Below are 16,999 nucleotides of genomic sequence, written 5' to 3'. Positions count from 1 at the left end.
AGGGCATCCTGAGCCCCAGCCCCTTCCGAAGAGCTCAGGCTGTGTTCTGCCCCTGCAGCCTTACTGCAGGGTGCAGGCCCCTTGCTCCAGTGACTAACCGGAGGATGTTTTCCTCTTCTGGGCCAGAGGACATACAAGCAATGGAAACTCGGGGATTGGTCTGGCTTCTTCCAGAAAAGAAGGTGTGTGAGCCCAGAGCAGACCGATGGGGGGGGGGGGGGCCTGCTGGCCGTGCGGGCACTGGAACAAACTCCTGGGTTCAAATCCCCCTTTGCCACAGAAAGTGGTGGTTGAGCAGCAGGGCACAGCGTGCGTGGTCGGTGGAATCCACGCTGGTGCAGACAAAGTTTATCTGCAGGGTACCCCAGGACTCAGTGCTGGAAGCAGTTCTTTTCAGCATCTTTCCAGAGAGACCGGAGGGAAACATATACTCCTTTGCACACGATCCAAAAATGTGCAACAGGGTAAACATAGCAGATGGCATGGAAAAAATGAGAGGTGAGCTAAAAGCACTGGGGAAAGGTTTGGAAAGTGAGTTTGAATGCTAAAAAGAGTAAAGTCATCAAAACTGAACATGAGGCAGATAAGGACCCGAGGCCCATCCAGGCTGCCCACCGTGAACACCTAACTGCTCCTGCCCAGCCCCTGACAGACCTTGGCTGACAACTTTCTCACGTCTGCATGCAAAACTGGATCTATAGATGTTCCTTAATATCAGATTGTATATGCACGCCTAGGTCAAATATTTTCCCTCTTGCACCTTTAATGCTTGTGTGAACTTCGGAACATGGCACTTTCCTCCCTGGAAACAGTGACCCCCCCCCCAACAAGCCACTCTGTACTGGCAGATTGCATTGCTGCATTAGTCCTTTGTACAACGCTTGGAAAAGCAGGCAACAAATAAATGATGATGATGATGCTGGTGTAATGCCAATCCCCAGCCACCCCTTCTTCTCACCCACTAGGGATCCTCTCCCACTAGGAGTGGAGGTGTAGACTAGTGATTAGCACAGTGGGCTACAAGCCAGGGAATCCAGGGTTCAAATCCCACTGTTGCTCCTTGTGACCTTGGGGAAGTCACTGCACCCTCCATTGCTTCTGAGGCCCTCTGGGGACAGGGAAGCACCTACAGTCCCGGAAAGTAATCAACTGAGGTCTCTTGAAAGGCAGAGTATGAATAAATAAATGCCACTCTCCCAGGCTTTCTGTTACTCTTTTGGTTTTCATCATTTATTTATTTTATTTATTTAAAAGTATTTATATACCGCTTTTTAAAATAAAATTTTATCAAAACGGTTTACAAGTTAAAATAAAATGAAATAAAATATAAATTAAATTAAATTAAAAAGTACATAAATTTAGCTAAATAGCTAGATAATTGCTAGCTTAAAACAAAATTATTAAATGTCCTCTGCGGTACATCCCCTTGGCGATGATGTACCGCAGAGGAACTTACGGTCAGCCAATAAAGGACTATTAACAGTACCAACAATTAGATCGGCAAAACTTTGTCAAGTTCGCAAAAGGGCAATATCGATTTCAAGCCCAAAACTATGGAACTCTCTGCCTGAAGAAATTAGACTGCAAGCAGATGTCAAGAAATTTAAGGCAGATCTTAAAACATGGCTTTTTAAATGTGCTTACTTGAAATCACAGTGACAACTGAACACGGCATTATTTCAGCACCTTTCTTTTATCCTATTTTATCTTATTATCTTTTTGTTTTAATTGATTAACTTAAGTTTATTTTAGTATTTCTGTTTTACTGATTATTAAGTTTTATATGATTTGGTTATATATTGTATTTTCTTACTTTAATTTATTGTTCACCGTTATGATGGTTCCACTGAAATGACGGTATAAAAATAAATAAACCTTAAACTTTGGAGTCCGTTCCCTGAATCCAGTACGGTTCCTGAGAAGAAATTGTTTATAAGGTTCCTCCTGAATGTAGACCCCCGGAGTTTCATCTCAGGTACCTGAGGTGCAAAAAAATCCATTAAAGTCACTTATCAGTTAGGAGGACAAGACCTGGAAACTGTGAAACGGGAAAGAGATCCAGGAGTAATCATCTCAGAAGACCTGAAGTTAGGCAGCAGGGAGAGCTCACAGTATGCTCAGGGGCATTATTAGAAGGAGCACCAGCAAGAAGAGGAGGTAATATTGCCCTTGAGAGGTCACCTGTGTAAGGACTTTGAGAGGGTGGGGGGTGGTTCACAGAAGGGCGTCTACAATGATTACAAGGCCTGTGAAACAAACTGTGCACAGGGGCGAAAGATGCTTAAAATGGACTTTGCAGAGGAGAAAAGGGAAAGGGGGGTGGATGTGATAGAAACATTCAGGTATTTGGCAGGTGCCTTTTTCCACAGAAAACTTCAGGAGAAGGGGTCATGATATGAAGTTGGAGGGAGGGCTACCTGGAATAACCTCCCAGCAGAGGGGGGACAGATATAGGGGCAGTGCTTAGAACATGGGGTAAAAGACATTGGGGTGTTGAGGGGAACCTGACTCTTGCAGGTGGGTCAGGGCTGACAACTGGAAGATGGCCCGTAGCCAGCGCAGTGGACTGGGTAGGCAGTTAGTCTGTCATCTGCTATGTTACTGTGCTAGGGTAGAGGAAGCCAGTATGATGCATTCTTATCAAGGGCAAGATCAGCCATTGCAGGGCTCCCTGGGGCCACAGGTTCAGAGGCTCCCACCTTCACCGGCATTGTGAGTTATTACTGTGCTGTCTCACCAAGCAAAATCACAGCCCAATCCCCATTGACTAGTGACCACGGTACCAGCATGTTTATTTGTAAGTCGCCTCGGGCATCTCATGCAGAGCACAGGATAGAAGCCTTTTCAAATGAATGTCACAGTCAGTGAACCCTTGGACTGAGGCGTGATCAACTCAACCTAACAGGCAAACCCACTAGGCCCATGCCGTCAGGAGGCACACACGCTCAGGGACTGGGTCTAGTCTTCACTCTTACCAACACCTTTCCCTGCAGGTTGAGCCCTTAGGTTCAGTGGCCGGCAGGACTTAGGCAAGGACCCAAGGAGGGTCCGAGGACAGGCCAATGGTCAGAGTTGACATTAATGTGCACGGGCAACATATCTAGATGTGCTAGAAGTTCTTTTTAATCAGGCCTGTGGCACCCAATGCAATTGGAACAATTTTTGTATCTTTCTGCCATATATTCTTGGTCTCTGATTGCATCATTTGGTACTTACAGGTCTTCTCTCCAAACTATGGAATATTTGCTTGGTACTGACACTTCTGCTGGTGGGATCTGTTGATGTCTGTTTGTGGAAGGTGCACTGGGATCAGCCAGAGTCTGTATCTGGGAGGGTGCACTGGGATCTGCTGGCATCTGTATTTGTGGAGGGTAAAGTGGGATATGCCAACGTCTGTATTTGTTGAGGATGCATTGGGATCAGCTTTGTCTGTATTTGTGGAGGGTGAAGTGGGATCTGCCGGTGTCTGTATTTGTGGAGGGTGAAGTGGGATCTGCCAGTGTCTGTAATTGTGGAGGGTGAAGTGGGATTTGCCGGTGTCTGTATTTGTGGAGGGTGAAGTGGGATCTGCCGGTGTCTGTATTTGTGGAGGGTGTGGTGGGATCTGCCGGTGTCTGTATTTGTGGAGGGTGAAGTGGGATCTGCCGGTGTCTGTATTTGTGGAGGGTGCGGTGGGATCTGCCGGTGTCTGTATTTGAGGAGGGTGCGGTGGGATCTGCTCGTATCTGTATTGGTGGAGAGAACAGTGGGATCTGCCAGTGTCTTTATTTGTGGAGGATACACTGGGATCTGCCAGTGTCCATGTGTAGGTCCACAGAAAGTGCCCCCAGATCTGCCTGTTCTTCCCTTCGCTTGCTTTTGAACTGCCCTGGTCAGTGTGACTGTAAGCCTGATACTGGACCAAACCATTGCTGTTTCCCTGCCTGCAGGAACCTAGTCACAGCCGAGACACAGCTTGCAGGATACAGAGTTTACAGGAGAGATTAAAGGGCCCTAGAAGAAGTTGTCTGCAGTGGGACACAGGGCCTACTCTCTTTGATTTCCTCCTCCTGTCATTGTAATCCTGCCATCTGTATTTGTGGAGGATGCACTGGAATTTATTTATTATGTAATCCTGTCCTGGGAATATTGCAAAGCAGACTCTGGCCCTGGCATAGACACACATTTTACACACCAAACTCCTTTTAGGAGGTTTTAAATATTATGTTTATTTAGAAGTCGCTTGCTCTACTTGGATGGTTTGTCTTGATTCATTTATTCCATGACTCTGGTGCAGGGTAAGAGTAACTCTCTCAGTCTTGGGGAAGACAGGCCTCTGCAGGACCAAGGTAAAAATTGTCCAGAGATAGCACAGATTTCTGGTCTGTCTGATTATAAATGTTTTAAAATAACTAACTAACTAACTAAATATGCAGGAGTTTTGCAGACCTCTGGACATCTCTCACAAGGTGTTGCAGGCTTCAGAGTCCTGTATCCCTCTCATGTCTCTCTCAGCTTTCCTGTGGGATCACTGGCAGTGCTCTGTAAATATTAAAAACATATTACAGCAGACTCTTTCTTCAGTAATAGATTACCTCTGTTCATCTCTGTGTATAACTGTCTGCATGTTGTGTGTGTGTGTGTGTGTATGTGTGTGTGTGTGTGTGTATGTGTGTGTGTGCTGGGGAGCAGTGAGAGGAATGGCTAAAGTGACATATGATCCATTCTGGCTGAAATTACAGAGGACCGTGGGGGGCTAAGTGGTGTCCTTTTACAGTATTTAATGTTCCTGTCCACCTGTTCTCATTCTAAATTGTTCAGGAGCTGTGCAGGTGGCAACCAGGTCTGTTTCTACCTTGCTTTCGATCCAGCTATGCCTTTGCCTGCTCTGCATGCAGCTGTTTCCCCCTTCTGCATCCTGCTCTGCCTCTGGATGCATCTGTGCTTTCTTCTTTGTCTCACTTTTGGATCTCCTTCTCCGTCCTCAGCTGTGATGTGACTGTGATGTTAAGAGATCAGATGTAACTTCCCATTGTGTATCTGCTGTTTCAGTGTTCTGAGACACATTGATGTAAAGGTGCATTGAGAATGAGTTGGAATCAGTAATGGGTCGAGTATCAGCATCTTAAAACAGAGAGAGAGAGAGAGAGAGAGAGAGAAATCTGTAGAGAAGGCTCAGCACAGAAAGCATGTGAATCGCAATCTGGACAAATATGTTACCACTAAGTACTTGTGGGAAGAGGGCAGCTGCTAGACAAAGCAGCGTCCAGAATAAGGGTTACTTTTGGCATTCCTCCTCCCCTCCCCATCTCTTTGGGACTCGGGTGTTCACAGACTCACAAGGACGGCATGGTGCCTCCGTGGCTTGGCACCCTGCTTGCTCACCCCCGTAGGAGCCTGGGTAGCAGTCCTGTGTTTATAGTGCGAGCGTCAGAAGGCTTGGATATGTGTGGGCCTGTGATAGTGGGGAGAGAACAGAGAGCAAGTGAGCCAAGGATTACATAGGTAAAGGATCAGGGAGAGGGAGCGAAGAAGCAGGAGAATACGTTACCTGAGAGAGTATCACCTAAGAGATCAGATATTGCCTGAGGGCGGATTATCGCAAATGGACATTGCCTGAGGGAATATTAACTAGAAGGTTGGGCATTACGCAACGGAGTAACATCTAGAAGACTGAACATCCTGTTGTATAAAATGTAATAGAAATCTTAAATAAATAAATAACTGAGGGGGTATTACCTGGGGAGACTGGTTAGCTCCTGGGGGAGTATTACTTAGGAGTCAGGATAACACCCGAAAGAGTATTACTTGGGATACTGGACATAACCTGGGAGAGTATTACTCAGGACTGAATACTACTGAGGAAGCGTGGCCACCCCTCATAATTAGGGAAGCAAACCCTAAACTGTGTAAAATTAAACCCTTTATCATAAGCAGAAAGGACGAGGCAGTTGGAAGAGAGCTGGGGGAGCGGTGAGGCTTCTGCTGGCCGTGGTGCTGGGGGTGGGAGCGGGGAAGGCACTGCTTTTTATAACAAGCCTGCAGGGGTCCTCACTTTTCGTAGCCTTCTTTTCCCACATCATCGAACTTCTGCTTGATACCAAGTGGCTGAGCTTGCAGACCTCCTTGGCGAGAGCCAGCTTGTGAGGCGCTGAAAGGCCAGGCCTGAGGACGGCTTCTGGTCGTCTCTATTTCCAGCCGCTGACTGCTCATTGAGGCACACTATATCATGTCCTCTTCTGGCATCGTCTGCTCTGCCTCCAGGCACGTTATTGGATAACTGCAAGTGGACCTTCTAATTGGGGGTCAGAGGCAGTGTCCAAATAATTCTCCAAGAAACAAGAGATCAGCTCAGCCTGAGTACAATCACATTTTTTTTGTTTTTTTGCTTTCATTGTTAACTGTTTTTCCCCCAATTTACTGTAAACCGGTACGATAAGACCTTGTCTTGAGCATCGGTATATTAAAAGAATTTAAATAAAAATAAATAAATACATAAATAAATAAATTTCTGCCGATCGATCTAGATACATGTATGAAGCAATTAGCATTTTCATGGCCCCCTTAACATGGGTAGCCCTCAGAATACACAAAGGTACAACGAAACCCCATCCTGAAGCAGTCACAGTCTCCAGGGTGTCTGCAGGGAGTGCTTCAGCTGCTGGCGTCCTGTTTGGGACACTACTGGCGCCCCACACTACCTCTCTGGTGGCAGGGCCTGTGCACAGAAGCCCCACTCTGTGCTCCCCAGACAGGGACAGGTTGAGCCCCATTGTATGCATGAGGAGGGATGAAGTGGGCCAAATCAGGATGGGATTAGCTTCTCTCCTATGATATGCACGTTTTGGCCACCCTCTACTTGACCAAAGATGCATTTCCACTTTTGGCTTTTCTGCTCATCGTAGACGCCCCGCCCCCCTCCAAGATCTGAAGGATGGCTTCACAGCTGGAAACTGCCATGGAGTCCCTGATCACTGTCTTCCACACCTACTCTGGCAAAGAAGGAGATAAGAGCAAGCTAAGCAGGAAGGAGCTCAAGGAACTGCTGCAGAATGAGCTGGGAAGTTTCCTGGAGGTAGGTTTAGCTCTGGAGAGTCACTTTGGTGAAATCAAACTGCTTCATAATTTCTTTAGCCCAGGGCTGGACTCAGCCTGTTCTTCTCTCTCACTCCTTGTCTCTGTTCAGGGTCAGCACAGGCAGCAGCAGCAGTGCAAGCTTCCCTCACACACTGCCCCACCACAGAACAAGGGCAGCAGTGCAAGCTTCCCTCACACACTGCCCCACCACAGAACAAGGGCAGCAGTGCAAGCTTCCCTCACACACTGCCCCACCACAGAACAAGGGCAGCTGTGCAAGCTTCCCTCACACACTGCCCCACCACAGAACAAGGGCAGCAGTGCAAGCTTCCCTCGCACACTGCCCCACCACAGAACAAGGGCAGCAGTGCAAGCTTCCCTCACACACTGCCCCACCATAGAACAAGGGCAGCAGTGCAAGCTTCCCTCACACACTGCCCCACCACAGAACAGGTGCGGCAGCAGTGCAAGCTTCCCTCGCACACTGCCCCACCACAGAACAAGGGCAGCAGCTGTGCAAGCTTCCCTCACACACTGCCCCACCACAGAACAAGGGCAGCAGTGCAAGCTTCCCTCGCACACTGCCCCACCACAGAACAAGGGCAGCAGTGCAAGCTTCCCTCGCACACTGCCCCACCACAGAACAAGGGCAGCAGTGCAAGCTTCCCTCGCACACTGCCCCACCACAGAACAACTTCGGCAGCAGTGCAAGCTTCCCTCACACACTGCCCCACCACAGAACAAGGGCAGCAGCAGTGCAAGCTTCCCTCGCACACTGCCCCACCACAGAACAAGGGCAGCAGTGCAAGCTTCCCTCGCACACTGCCCCACCACAGAACAAGGGCAGCAGTGCAAGCTTCCCTCGCACACTGCCCCACCACAGAACAAGGGCAGCAGTGCAAGCTTCCCTCGCACACTGCCCCACCACAGAACAAGGGCAGCAGCTGTGCAAGCTTCCCTCGCACACTGCCCCACCACAGAACAAGGGCAGCAGCGGTGCAAGCTTCCCTCACACACTGCCCCACCACAGAACAAGGGCAGCAGTGCAAGCTTCCCTCACACACTGCCCCACCTCAGAACAAGGGCAGCAGCTGTGCAAGCTTCCCTCACACACTGCCCCACCACAGAACAAGGGCAGTAGCGGTGCAAGCTTCCCTCACACACTGCCCCATCACAGAACAAGGGCAGCAGCGGTGCAAGCTTCCCTCACACACTGCCCCACCACAGAACAAGGGCGGCAGCGGTGCAAGCTTCCCTCACACACTGCCCCACCACAGAACAAGGGCGGCAGCGGTGCAAGCTTCCCTCACACACTGCCCCACCACAGAACAAGGGCGGCAGCGGTGCAAGCTTCCCTCACACACTTCCCCACCACAGAACAAGGGCGGCAGCGGTGCAAGCTTCCCTTACACACTGCCCCACCACAGAACAAGGGCAGCAGCGGTGCAAGCTTCCCTCACACACTGCCCCACCACAGAAGTTGCACCACAGAACAGGGACAACACAGGTAGCTGTAGTATGAGCTTCCCCTTCTTTATCCTGCTCGTGTACCTCAGCCTTGATCTGGAGGGCCACCTCTAAAGGTGAGAGCTACCTGGGACTCTCTCTGTGCGGTCCTTGAGTTGTGACAGTTATTCTTTCTTCCAGGACCAGAAGGATTCCAGCTCTGTGGACAGCATCATGAAGGACCTGGATGAGGATGGAGACGGGGAGGTGGACTTCCAGGAGTTTGTGACGCTGGTGGCATCCCTCACCGTGTCCTGTAACACTTTCTTCTGGGAGAACACCTGAGTGCAGCTGATGCCAGAGGGGCGAGGTGTGGAGGGGAGCGCCCTCAGCCTTGAGACTTCACAGAGAACTAACCACAGCTAGAGCAAGCCTGTGCCTCCAAGCCCACTCCTAGCTCCTGACCCAGGGCAATTAGCATTATCAACCTGCACCATTCAGTAATAACCCAGTAAAGCCTCAACATCACAAGGGCTTCTTCTCTTTATTGTGTTTTTACTCAGAAATCACAATGTTCCTCAGGACTTCAGTTAGTGTCCTCTCTAATCTCCTCACTACCTTTCCAATCTTATTGCTCCCCTTACAGACAGGAAAAAATTGTCTAAAATAGACATGTACTAGCCTCTCCCATGGTGGAAGAGAGATGGGATGGATATCTTTCCCTTATTTAAACTACCTTATTTATTTGGCAACAAGTTGTCATGCTGAAAGTTTGCTGAAGTCAATAAGAGACGGGTAGAGAGAATTGTTATGGCCTGGGCTCCTGGAGATATTCACATCTCATGTTCTCTCTCTTGGGCTTCGGTGTTGGCTCCTAGGTTTGGCTCCCAAGGCACAAGGATGAGAGCAAGTCAGAAATGACCCTTTCACCCATGCCTCAAGCCTGGACCTACTGCTAATTAAGGGAAAAGGGACACCGGACATGTCGGAGAACGGTGGTGATCTGACCAACCAGTGCTGTAGAATGCAGGCAAGTTTCTGCTGGATGACCGAATAGAAATTCAGCTGTGGCTCTCTTTATATACATGGGGGGGGGGGGGGGGGGGGGGGGCGTTGTTCCCCACACACATCACCCTTTGGACTATGTTGAACAAAGCCAGGAGTGTGAACTCAACACAATCAATATCTTCCCTAGAGGAAGGGGTTAAGGCCTGGCATGCTAGAGTTTAGTCCTTAGTGACACAGCTTAAATAAGACTCCTTTTACTTAAATAACCAAACCTACAATGACTTTCTGCCATTTACGCAAAAATACTTGTATTGCAACTAAATAAGATTAGGCTGTTACAATTGTCATTGGACATTTGCCATATAAGCTGACATCCACCTGTTTTAATACAAAAATAGTTATTGACAGTGCTGAGCACCTTCCTTCTTAAGGCAGAAGCATGTTTCTTTAATATAACCCCCTTCCACCCCCCCTCACTTGTTGTCACCTCTTAAAGAAGAAAGTACGGTTGTCACAAACTTCTCACCCTAAAAGGCAACTAGTTTGGCATCCAAGTTCACTTACAGCTCTTTATGACTGAGAAAGAAAAGCTTCAGCTTTTTTGGTAGTTTCAGAAAGCCTTCCCAACTCTACTAGCAAGGGAGGGCTAAACCAGATCTCCGGAAATCTGATGCAAAGATGGAGGAGGCTGATGGTGAGAGAGACTCAGTGCAGGAGAAACAAAGTGGAACTATTTAGTAAAGACACACAATTATGCAACACTTTCTTCTCTTGTCAGTTAAAATGAATAAGCTATTCCATGTCACATTTTTTTTTGGAAGGTTGTTTCCATAGGTTATGACCTTTTACAAGTGAAAAAGGCCAGTGAGTGAAGGTGCAAATTCCACTTCCCAAGCAGACAGGGGAAGTCTTGGTGCTGCTGTGATTTTCCTTTCCTGTATTCCCCTACCTCAAAGGCCATTTCTGAGTTCTATGTAAAGGAAAGATTGCCTTTGGTTCACCCCGTTCTTTGATTCTGATCAAAAGGAGCTCAGATGGAGCTGCCGAAGTCCTGAAGTGGCCAAGTCGCCTCTCATGTTTATAAATCTGCGCCCAAAAAGCACATTCAATTCATTTTATTGATTTAGCTCAATCCTCTGCCCTCCTACCCAGCCTGCAGCTCCTGACTCCTGGTACTTTACTATATGAGATATACCCATGCCAGAAATGATATTCAAAGGTGATGATTCAAAGGAACTGAAACAAATCTCAGTGAATCTGGAAGATGTACTAGGCCAAATTGACAAACTAAAGAGTAGCAAATTACCTGGACCAGATGGGAGACATCCCAGAGTGCTGAAAGAACTTGAGAAATGAAAATGCGGACCTGCTATTGGGAATTTGAAAACTATCAATAACATCATCTATAATATCTGAAGACTAGAGGGTTGCCAATATAACACATTTTTTTAAAGAGGGATCAAGGGGTAATCCAGGAAACTACAGACCAGTGAGTCTGTCTGTGCCAGGCAAAATGGTAGAAACTATCATAAAGAACAAAATTGCTGAACATATAGTTAGGCATAGTTTAATGGGACAAACCTAACACGGATTTAGGCAAGGGAAGTCTTGCCTCACAAATTTGCTACATTTTTTGAGGGTGTAAATAAACGTGGATAAAGGTGATCCAGTTGATATAGTGTATTTGGATTTCGAGAAAGCATTTGACAAAGTCCTTCTTGAGAGACTTCTTAGGAAATTAAAAAGTCATGGGATAGGTGGCAGTGCCCTATTGTGGATTGCCAAATGGTTAAAAGATAGAAAACATAGAGTAGGGCTAAATGATAAATTTTCCCAATGGAAAAAGGTGAATAGTGGAGCGACCCAGGGACCTGTTCTGGGACCACTGCTTTTTAATATGTTTATAAACGACCTGGAAATGGGAACAACAAGTGAGGTGTTCGAATTTGCAGATGACAGAAAATTATTCAAAGTTATTAAATCTCAAGAGGATTGTGAGAAATTGCAAGAGGACATTGCAAAACTGGGAGACTGGGCATGCAAATGGCAAATTAAATTTAATGTAGACAAGTGCAAAGTGATGCACTTAGGGAAGAGAAGCTCAAATTATAGCTACACAATGCAAGGTTCCACATTAGGAGTCACCATTCAGGAAAAGGATCTAGGTGTCATTGTTGAAAATACATTGAAATGTTCTGCAGCACCAGCCAAGAAAGCAAATAGAATTCCAGGGATTATTAGGAAAGGAATGGAGAATAAAACAGAGAATATAATGAATCTGTATCCCTCCATGGTGCAACCTCATCATGAATATTGTGTGCAGTTCTGGTCACCACATCTCAAAAAAGATATAGCAGAATTAGAAAAGGTATAGAGAAGGGTGACCAAAACGATAAAATAGATGGAACAATTCCCCTATGAAGAAAGATTAAAGAGGTTAGGACTCTTCAGCTAGAAGAGATGGCAGAGGGGAGATATGAGAGAGGTCTATAAAATGAGTGGAATGGAACGAGTAAACGTTAATCAGTTTACTCTTTCGAAAAGTTCAAAGACCAGAGGATACACAAAACAGTTATTAGGAAATACATTTAAAACTGGTAAGAGAAAATATTTTTTTTACTCAACATATTTATTTATTTATTTATTTAGTGATTTTTTTTTTATATACCGCGGCACGTTAATAACATCACCTCGGTTTACAATAAAACAAAAAATTAGCAACAAGCTTTACAGACAATATGGAATAAGGTGAACAAATTATATATCAATTAAGAAAAAAATTAATACAAAGAACGATTAAACTAATGATAATAATATTCCAATGTTCATGGCCATTTTGAAAATAAATGGGCGGTAGGAGTCCGATAAAGTCAAGTTTAGCAGCAGGATAAAATAAATAGACGAGTGGTAAAATAAATAGTTGAGTGATAATGGGTCAGAAAAACAGGGATAAGTAATTGGCGTTTCAGAAACGGAAGATCATTGGGTGAAAGCTTGTTCAAACAGCCAGGTTTTAAGGTTCTGCTTGAATTTCTTATGGCAGGGTTCTAGACGCAGGTCTGTGGGCATTTTGTTCCAGATGTTAGTTCCGGCAATGGTGAATGAGCGGTCTCTAGTGGCAACGTGTTTGATGTGTTTAAGTGAAGATGAGGCGAGTTTGGCTTGGTGCATTTTCCTTATTGGTCTCTTTGATGTGTGGAAGATAAAATGATCGGAGAACCATTGCATATCTTGGTTGTAAATCGACTTAAGAATGAGGGTAAGAACTTTGAATAAAATTCTAGATGCTACAGGAAGCCAGTGCAGGAACATGAGAGCAGGAGTAATGTGTTCATGGCGGTGCATGTTAGTGAGTAAACGTGCTGCAGCATTTTGTAGCATCTGTAGTGGTTGTATGGTGTTTTTCGGGAGACCAAGTAGTATGGCATTGCAGTAATCTAGTTTTGACAATATTGTAGCTTGTAAAACTGTCCGGAAGTCATGTGGATGTAGAAGCGGTTTGATTCTTTTTAGAGTATGTAGCTTGAAAAATCCGTTTTTGATTGTAGCCGTGATGAATTTCTTTAATGAGAAATGACTGTCAATGATAACGCCAAGGCTGCGGACTTGCTGTAACTTGAGAGAATCCGGAAGTGAATGTTGAGTAGGGTTAGAGGAGATGTTATTGTGGGATGTGATGAAGAGGAGCTCCATCTTGGTAGTGTTTATTGCCAGGAAGTTTTCAGTAAGTAGATTTTTGATTTCTACTAGGGCAGTATCCCAGATTTTTAGAGCATTAGATAGGGAATTGTTGATGGGGATAAGGATCTGTACATCATCTGCGTATATAAAATGTGGGAGATCCATTTTCACCAGGAGTTGACAGAGAGGAGATAGGTATATGTTAAAAAGTGTAGATGAAAGAGCAGATCCTTGTGGGACACCTTGTGTTAATTTTCTGGGTTTTGAAATATGGCAGTCTATTTTAACACTGTATATTCTGTCCTTCAGGAAAGATTGGAGCCAGGATAGAGCAGTGCCTGCAATGCCAATTTGTGAGAGGCGGGAAATTAAGCTCTGGAATTCATTGCCAAAGGATGTGGTGAAAGCTATTAGTGTAGCTGGGCTTAAAAAGGGTTGGATAAATTCCTGTAGAAAATGTCCATAAACATTGGGGAAATCCACTGCTTATTCTTGGGATAAGCAGCTTGGAATCTGCCTACCCCTTGGGATCCTGCCAGGTACTTATGACCTGGCTTGACCACTGTTGGAGACAGGATACTGGGCCAGATGGACTTTTGGTCTAACCCAGTATGACAAGTCTTATGAACGCTTCACCCACAATCATGTGCAGCAATAATACAAACTCCGGGCCGTCCTGTGGGGAGAGGGGGCACAAGGAATGCGAGTAGAAAAGTCATTTTAGTGCATACAAAACCCTTCACTGCGGCTACATGCCAGCAGTAATGCAAACGCCAGTCACAGACAGGAGCTCATCTGCACAAGCTCAGCTGATACATTCCTACTTTTGTCGCAATATGTGCAGAGATTTCTAATTCTGCTGTCAATGGGATAAAATGAGAACTACAAGTCCCTGCAGGCAATGGGAGAGCCCGGAACCTGATTGCCGAGTGAGCTGCTGACGCGCGGACTGGAGGTGAGACGGGACGCGCCAGAACTCCTGACTCTGCCTTTCCGTCAGCTGCAGTCACGTGCACACACGGCAGGAGGTGACATCAGCGCGCAGAGCGCCGCTCACCTAAAGCCGGCTCCATTTTGAGGCTGTGGAAAGTGGTGTCGCCATTTTGTGGCGGGGTGTGAGGTGAGGTGAGGAGAGAGCGTGGCCGCGGCCTGAGGCAGACCAGAGCCACCCCCGCCTGGGAGAGCGGCGGTGAGTGCCGGGCCTGGGTACAGGGAGTGGGTGCGGAAGGAACGGTGGAGCGGGTGTGTCTTGTGCATAGCAAGGCTGGAATGAAGCTCACCCTTAGGCCTGGGGTTGCTGGGCTCCAGTTCAGTGTCTGCTTTACGGCTAGTGCTATTCTAGTGCCCGCCCTGTGCCGAAGAGCTTGCCTTTGCCCCCGTGCTAGCCCCTTCACCAACCCCAATGACTTGTCCCAGGACGCGCTAAGCCTGCTGGGAGTGCCCTCCCCATTCGCTTTAATTAGCGTTTCAGGGTCTCGGACGCCAACGGAAGGTGTGAGAAGTGGGCCGGGGGAGGGACATTTCTTTACTCGTATATTTATTTATATGAATGTTTCCTACTGCGCTGTTTTTCCAAGAATAGGCTTAAGGTGCATTGCAGTCAAACTGCACTAGTGAACCAGGCCAGCTTCCAGTGAGCAGGGCTTGGGTATAGAGCAGAGGTAATAATAACATAAGTGTTTATCCAGGCTGCCCCCGCAAGTTGTTGAGGATAACGACTGCTGCTCCATGCAAGTTACCCCTTATCTTCCTCTCCATCCTTTAGCCATAAGGGATCCTCTGTGTTTTATCCCAAGCCCTTCTGACTTCCATTACTGTTCTTCACCTCCTCTTCCAGGAGGGCACACCGTGCATCCAGCGCTCTCACCATGAAGAAATAATCTTCCCCCCCACCCGGGAGTTTCATATCATGGCTCCTCATTCTAGTTTCCTTTCCATTGGAAAATATTTGATTCTTGTGCATCATTAATTCTCTGCAGGTATTTGAAAGTCTGTATCATATCTCCCCTGTCTCTCCTCTCCTCCAGGTTATGCATATTTAGGTCCTTCAGACTCCTAAGTCTTCTGGTGCAGACCCCATCCCATTTCCGTTGCCTTTCTCTGGACCGCTTTCATCCTGTCTATTCTTTTTGCAATACGGACTCCAGAAGTGAACACTGTACTCCAGGTGAGGCCTCATTAAGGACCTGTCAAGGGGTATGATCTTCTTTTTCCTGCTGATTGTGTCTCTGTGCAGCCCAGCATCCCTCAAGCCTTAGCTGCCACTTTCAGATCAGACTCTTATCACCCTGAGGTTTCTTTCCCAGTCCATGCATATCATTCTTTCACCCAATCACTTAGACCCCCTTTACATTTTTGCACCCCAGATGTGGGACACTGCATTTCTTGGCATTAAATCCCAGCTACCAAACCTTATTTAAAAAAGGTTCTAAACTGCACGTATCACCATAGTTCACAGCGGTTTACATGAATATCACAGATTGTGTGACCAAAATAGACAAAAAGCCACACGTTATCAGGCCGATACAGTAAAGGCTGTTAGCCTGTGTTTGGCCGTGTGTTTTCGATGCGCTATTTTTACCCCTTATACAGTAAGGGGTAATAGTGCCTGGAAAACGTGACACCCCCCCCACCCCCCCCACCCCCCCCACCCCGGAAACTAATAGCGCCCGCAACATGCAAATGCATGTTGATGGGCCTATTAATTATTCCCGAGCAATTCAGAAAGTAAAATGTGCAGCCAAGCTGCATATTTTAATTTTGGCCAGCACCAGGGAAGTGTACGGAAAAGCAGAAAAAAACTGCTTTTCTGTACACCCTCCAACTTAATATCATAGTGATATTAAGTTGGAGGCCCCAAAATTAAAAAAAAAAAAAAAAAAAAAAAAAAAAAACTGCCCGTGGCCTGCTGGTTGGAAGACGGACACTCTATTATGCTGGTGTCCGTTTTCCGAACCCGTGGCTGTCAGCGGGTTCGAGAACAGATGCTGATAAAATTGAGCGTTGGCTGTCAAACCTGCTGATAGCCACCGCTTCTGTCAAAAAGGAGGCGCTAGGGATGCGCTAGTGCCCCTAGTGCCTCCTTTTACCGCGGGCCCTCATTTGCATTTTTTGTTTTTCTGAATCGCGCACCCGGGAGAGCGGGCGCTCGCCTGCTCTCCCGTGGGTTTTTCTGTATCGGCCCATATGTAAGGAAGTTAAATACCCATTATTACTGAAAAGCAAGCCTAAACAATTGAGTTTTTAATCCCTCTTTAAAAGAGGCACACGTAGGAGCATTGCTGAAAGTCTCTAGTAAGTCATTCCAGAGGCGAGGACCAACAACTGAGACCATTCCTTGAGCTTTCTTACATCACTTTTCATTCTCCCTACTTCAGGTATTTGCACTCTGTTACAGATAATTGAGTTCCTTACAACTCTAGACACAGTTCGTGGTAGCAGTGTTAGTTTTAGATTGATGTGTGGTGTCTGGGATAGGCGAAATGGCTCCAGGGCCTGGAACAAGAGAGCAGCATGCAGGTGGTGGATAGGTTGGGCTGGAAATGAATCTGAGCTCCCGTGGGTGTGGTCACCTGTGGATTTTTTAAATACATATAACACATAAAAATCTCAAACTTCTTCCACCTCAAAATGCCTTGCAGTGACAGTTCTTGACTAGAGGCCATACACTTGGGTGCAGCTTTTGTAATAGCTCTGGTGTGTGTTCCTTGTATAGTTCTAATAGTTGGACTTCTCTTTAGGAAAGAGATGACTGGTAGGCGTGCATTTGTTTTATTTATGCACGTAAATCACTGACTTTATAATACAC

The 16,999-nt window shown here is 46.6% G+C and overlaps 2 protein-coding genes and 1 long non-coding RNA gene across 13 annotated transcripts in view; 2 read left to right on the top strand and 1 right to left on the bottom strand.

The window, feature by feature from the left end:
• S100A1 (S100 calcium binding protein A1) overlaps positions 1 to 9,052 on the top strand; it is a 291,017-nt gene extending 281,965 nt beyond the window's left edge. For 3 of the 8 annotated variants that reach the window (XM_029579407.1, XM_029579413.1, XM_029579414.1), the window contains 2 exons: positions 6,885 to 7,054; positions 8,704 to 9,052. In XM_029579407.1, the coding sequence (XP_029435267.1) occupies positions 6,914 to 7,054; positions 8,704 to 8,847 (285 nt within the window). In that variant the 5' untranslated portion in view covers positions 6,885 to 6,913 and the 3' untranslated portion in view covers positions 8,848 to 9,052. Of the gene's footprint in view, positions 1 to 7; positions 183 to 209; positions 499 to 4,231; positions 4,329 to 4,794; positions 4,823 to 6,884; positions 7,055 to 8,703 lie in introns of those variants that run through there. The other 5 variants (XM_029579410.1, XM_029579412.1, XM_029579408.1 and 2 more) reach the window with 5 other exon arrangements.
• LOC115077165 lies at positions 4,211 to 14,589 on the bottom strand. Of its 2 annotated transcripts, none has more exons than XR_003852968.1 (3): positions 14,472 to 14,589; positions 4,835 to 4,978; positions 4,211 to 4,521 (listed from the first exon to the last, which is right to left on the bottom strand). It is a non-coding gene; the product is annotated as an uncharacterized LOC115077165 (long non-coding RNA). The 2 variants fall into 2 exon arrangements; XR_003852969.1 differs by having other exon boundaries at positions 4,835 to 5,103; positions 14,472 to 14,580.
• CHTOP (chromatin target of PRMT1) overlaps positions 14,207 to 16,999 on the top strand; it is a 36,794-nt gene continuing 34,001 nt past the window's right edge. The window contains exons 1-2 of one of the 3 annotated variants that reach the window (XM_029579392.1): positions 14,207 to 14,380; positions 15,219 to 15,358. The gene's annotated coding sequence lies outside the window, so the exon portion shown is untranslated. The remainder of the gene's footprint in view (positions 14,381 to 15,218; positions 15,359 to 16,999) is intronic. The other 2 variants (XM_029579390.1, XM_029579391.1) reach the window with 2 other exon arrangements.

Source organism: Rhinatrema bivittatum, chromosome 16 (assembly GCF_901001135.1).
Source record: "Rhinatrema bivittatum chromosome 16, aRhiBiv1.1, whole genome shotgun sequence".
NCBI lineage: Eukaryota > Metazoa > Chordata > Amphibia > Gymnophiona > Rhinatrematidae > Rhinatrema > Rhinatrema bivittatum.
Note: the sequence above shows the minus strand (reverse complement) of the source record. Positions and strands in the feature narration are given on the sequence as shown.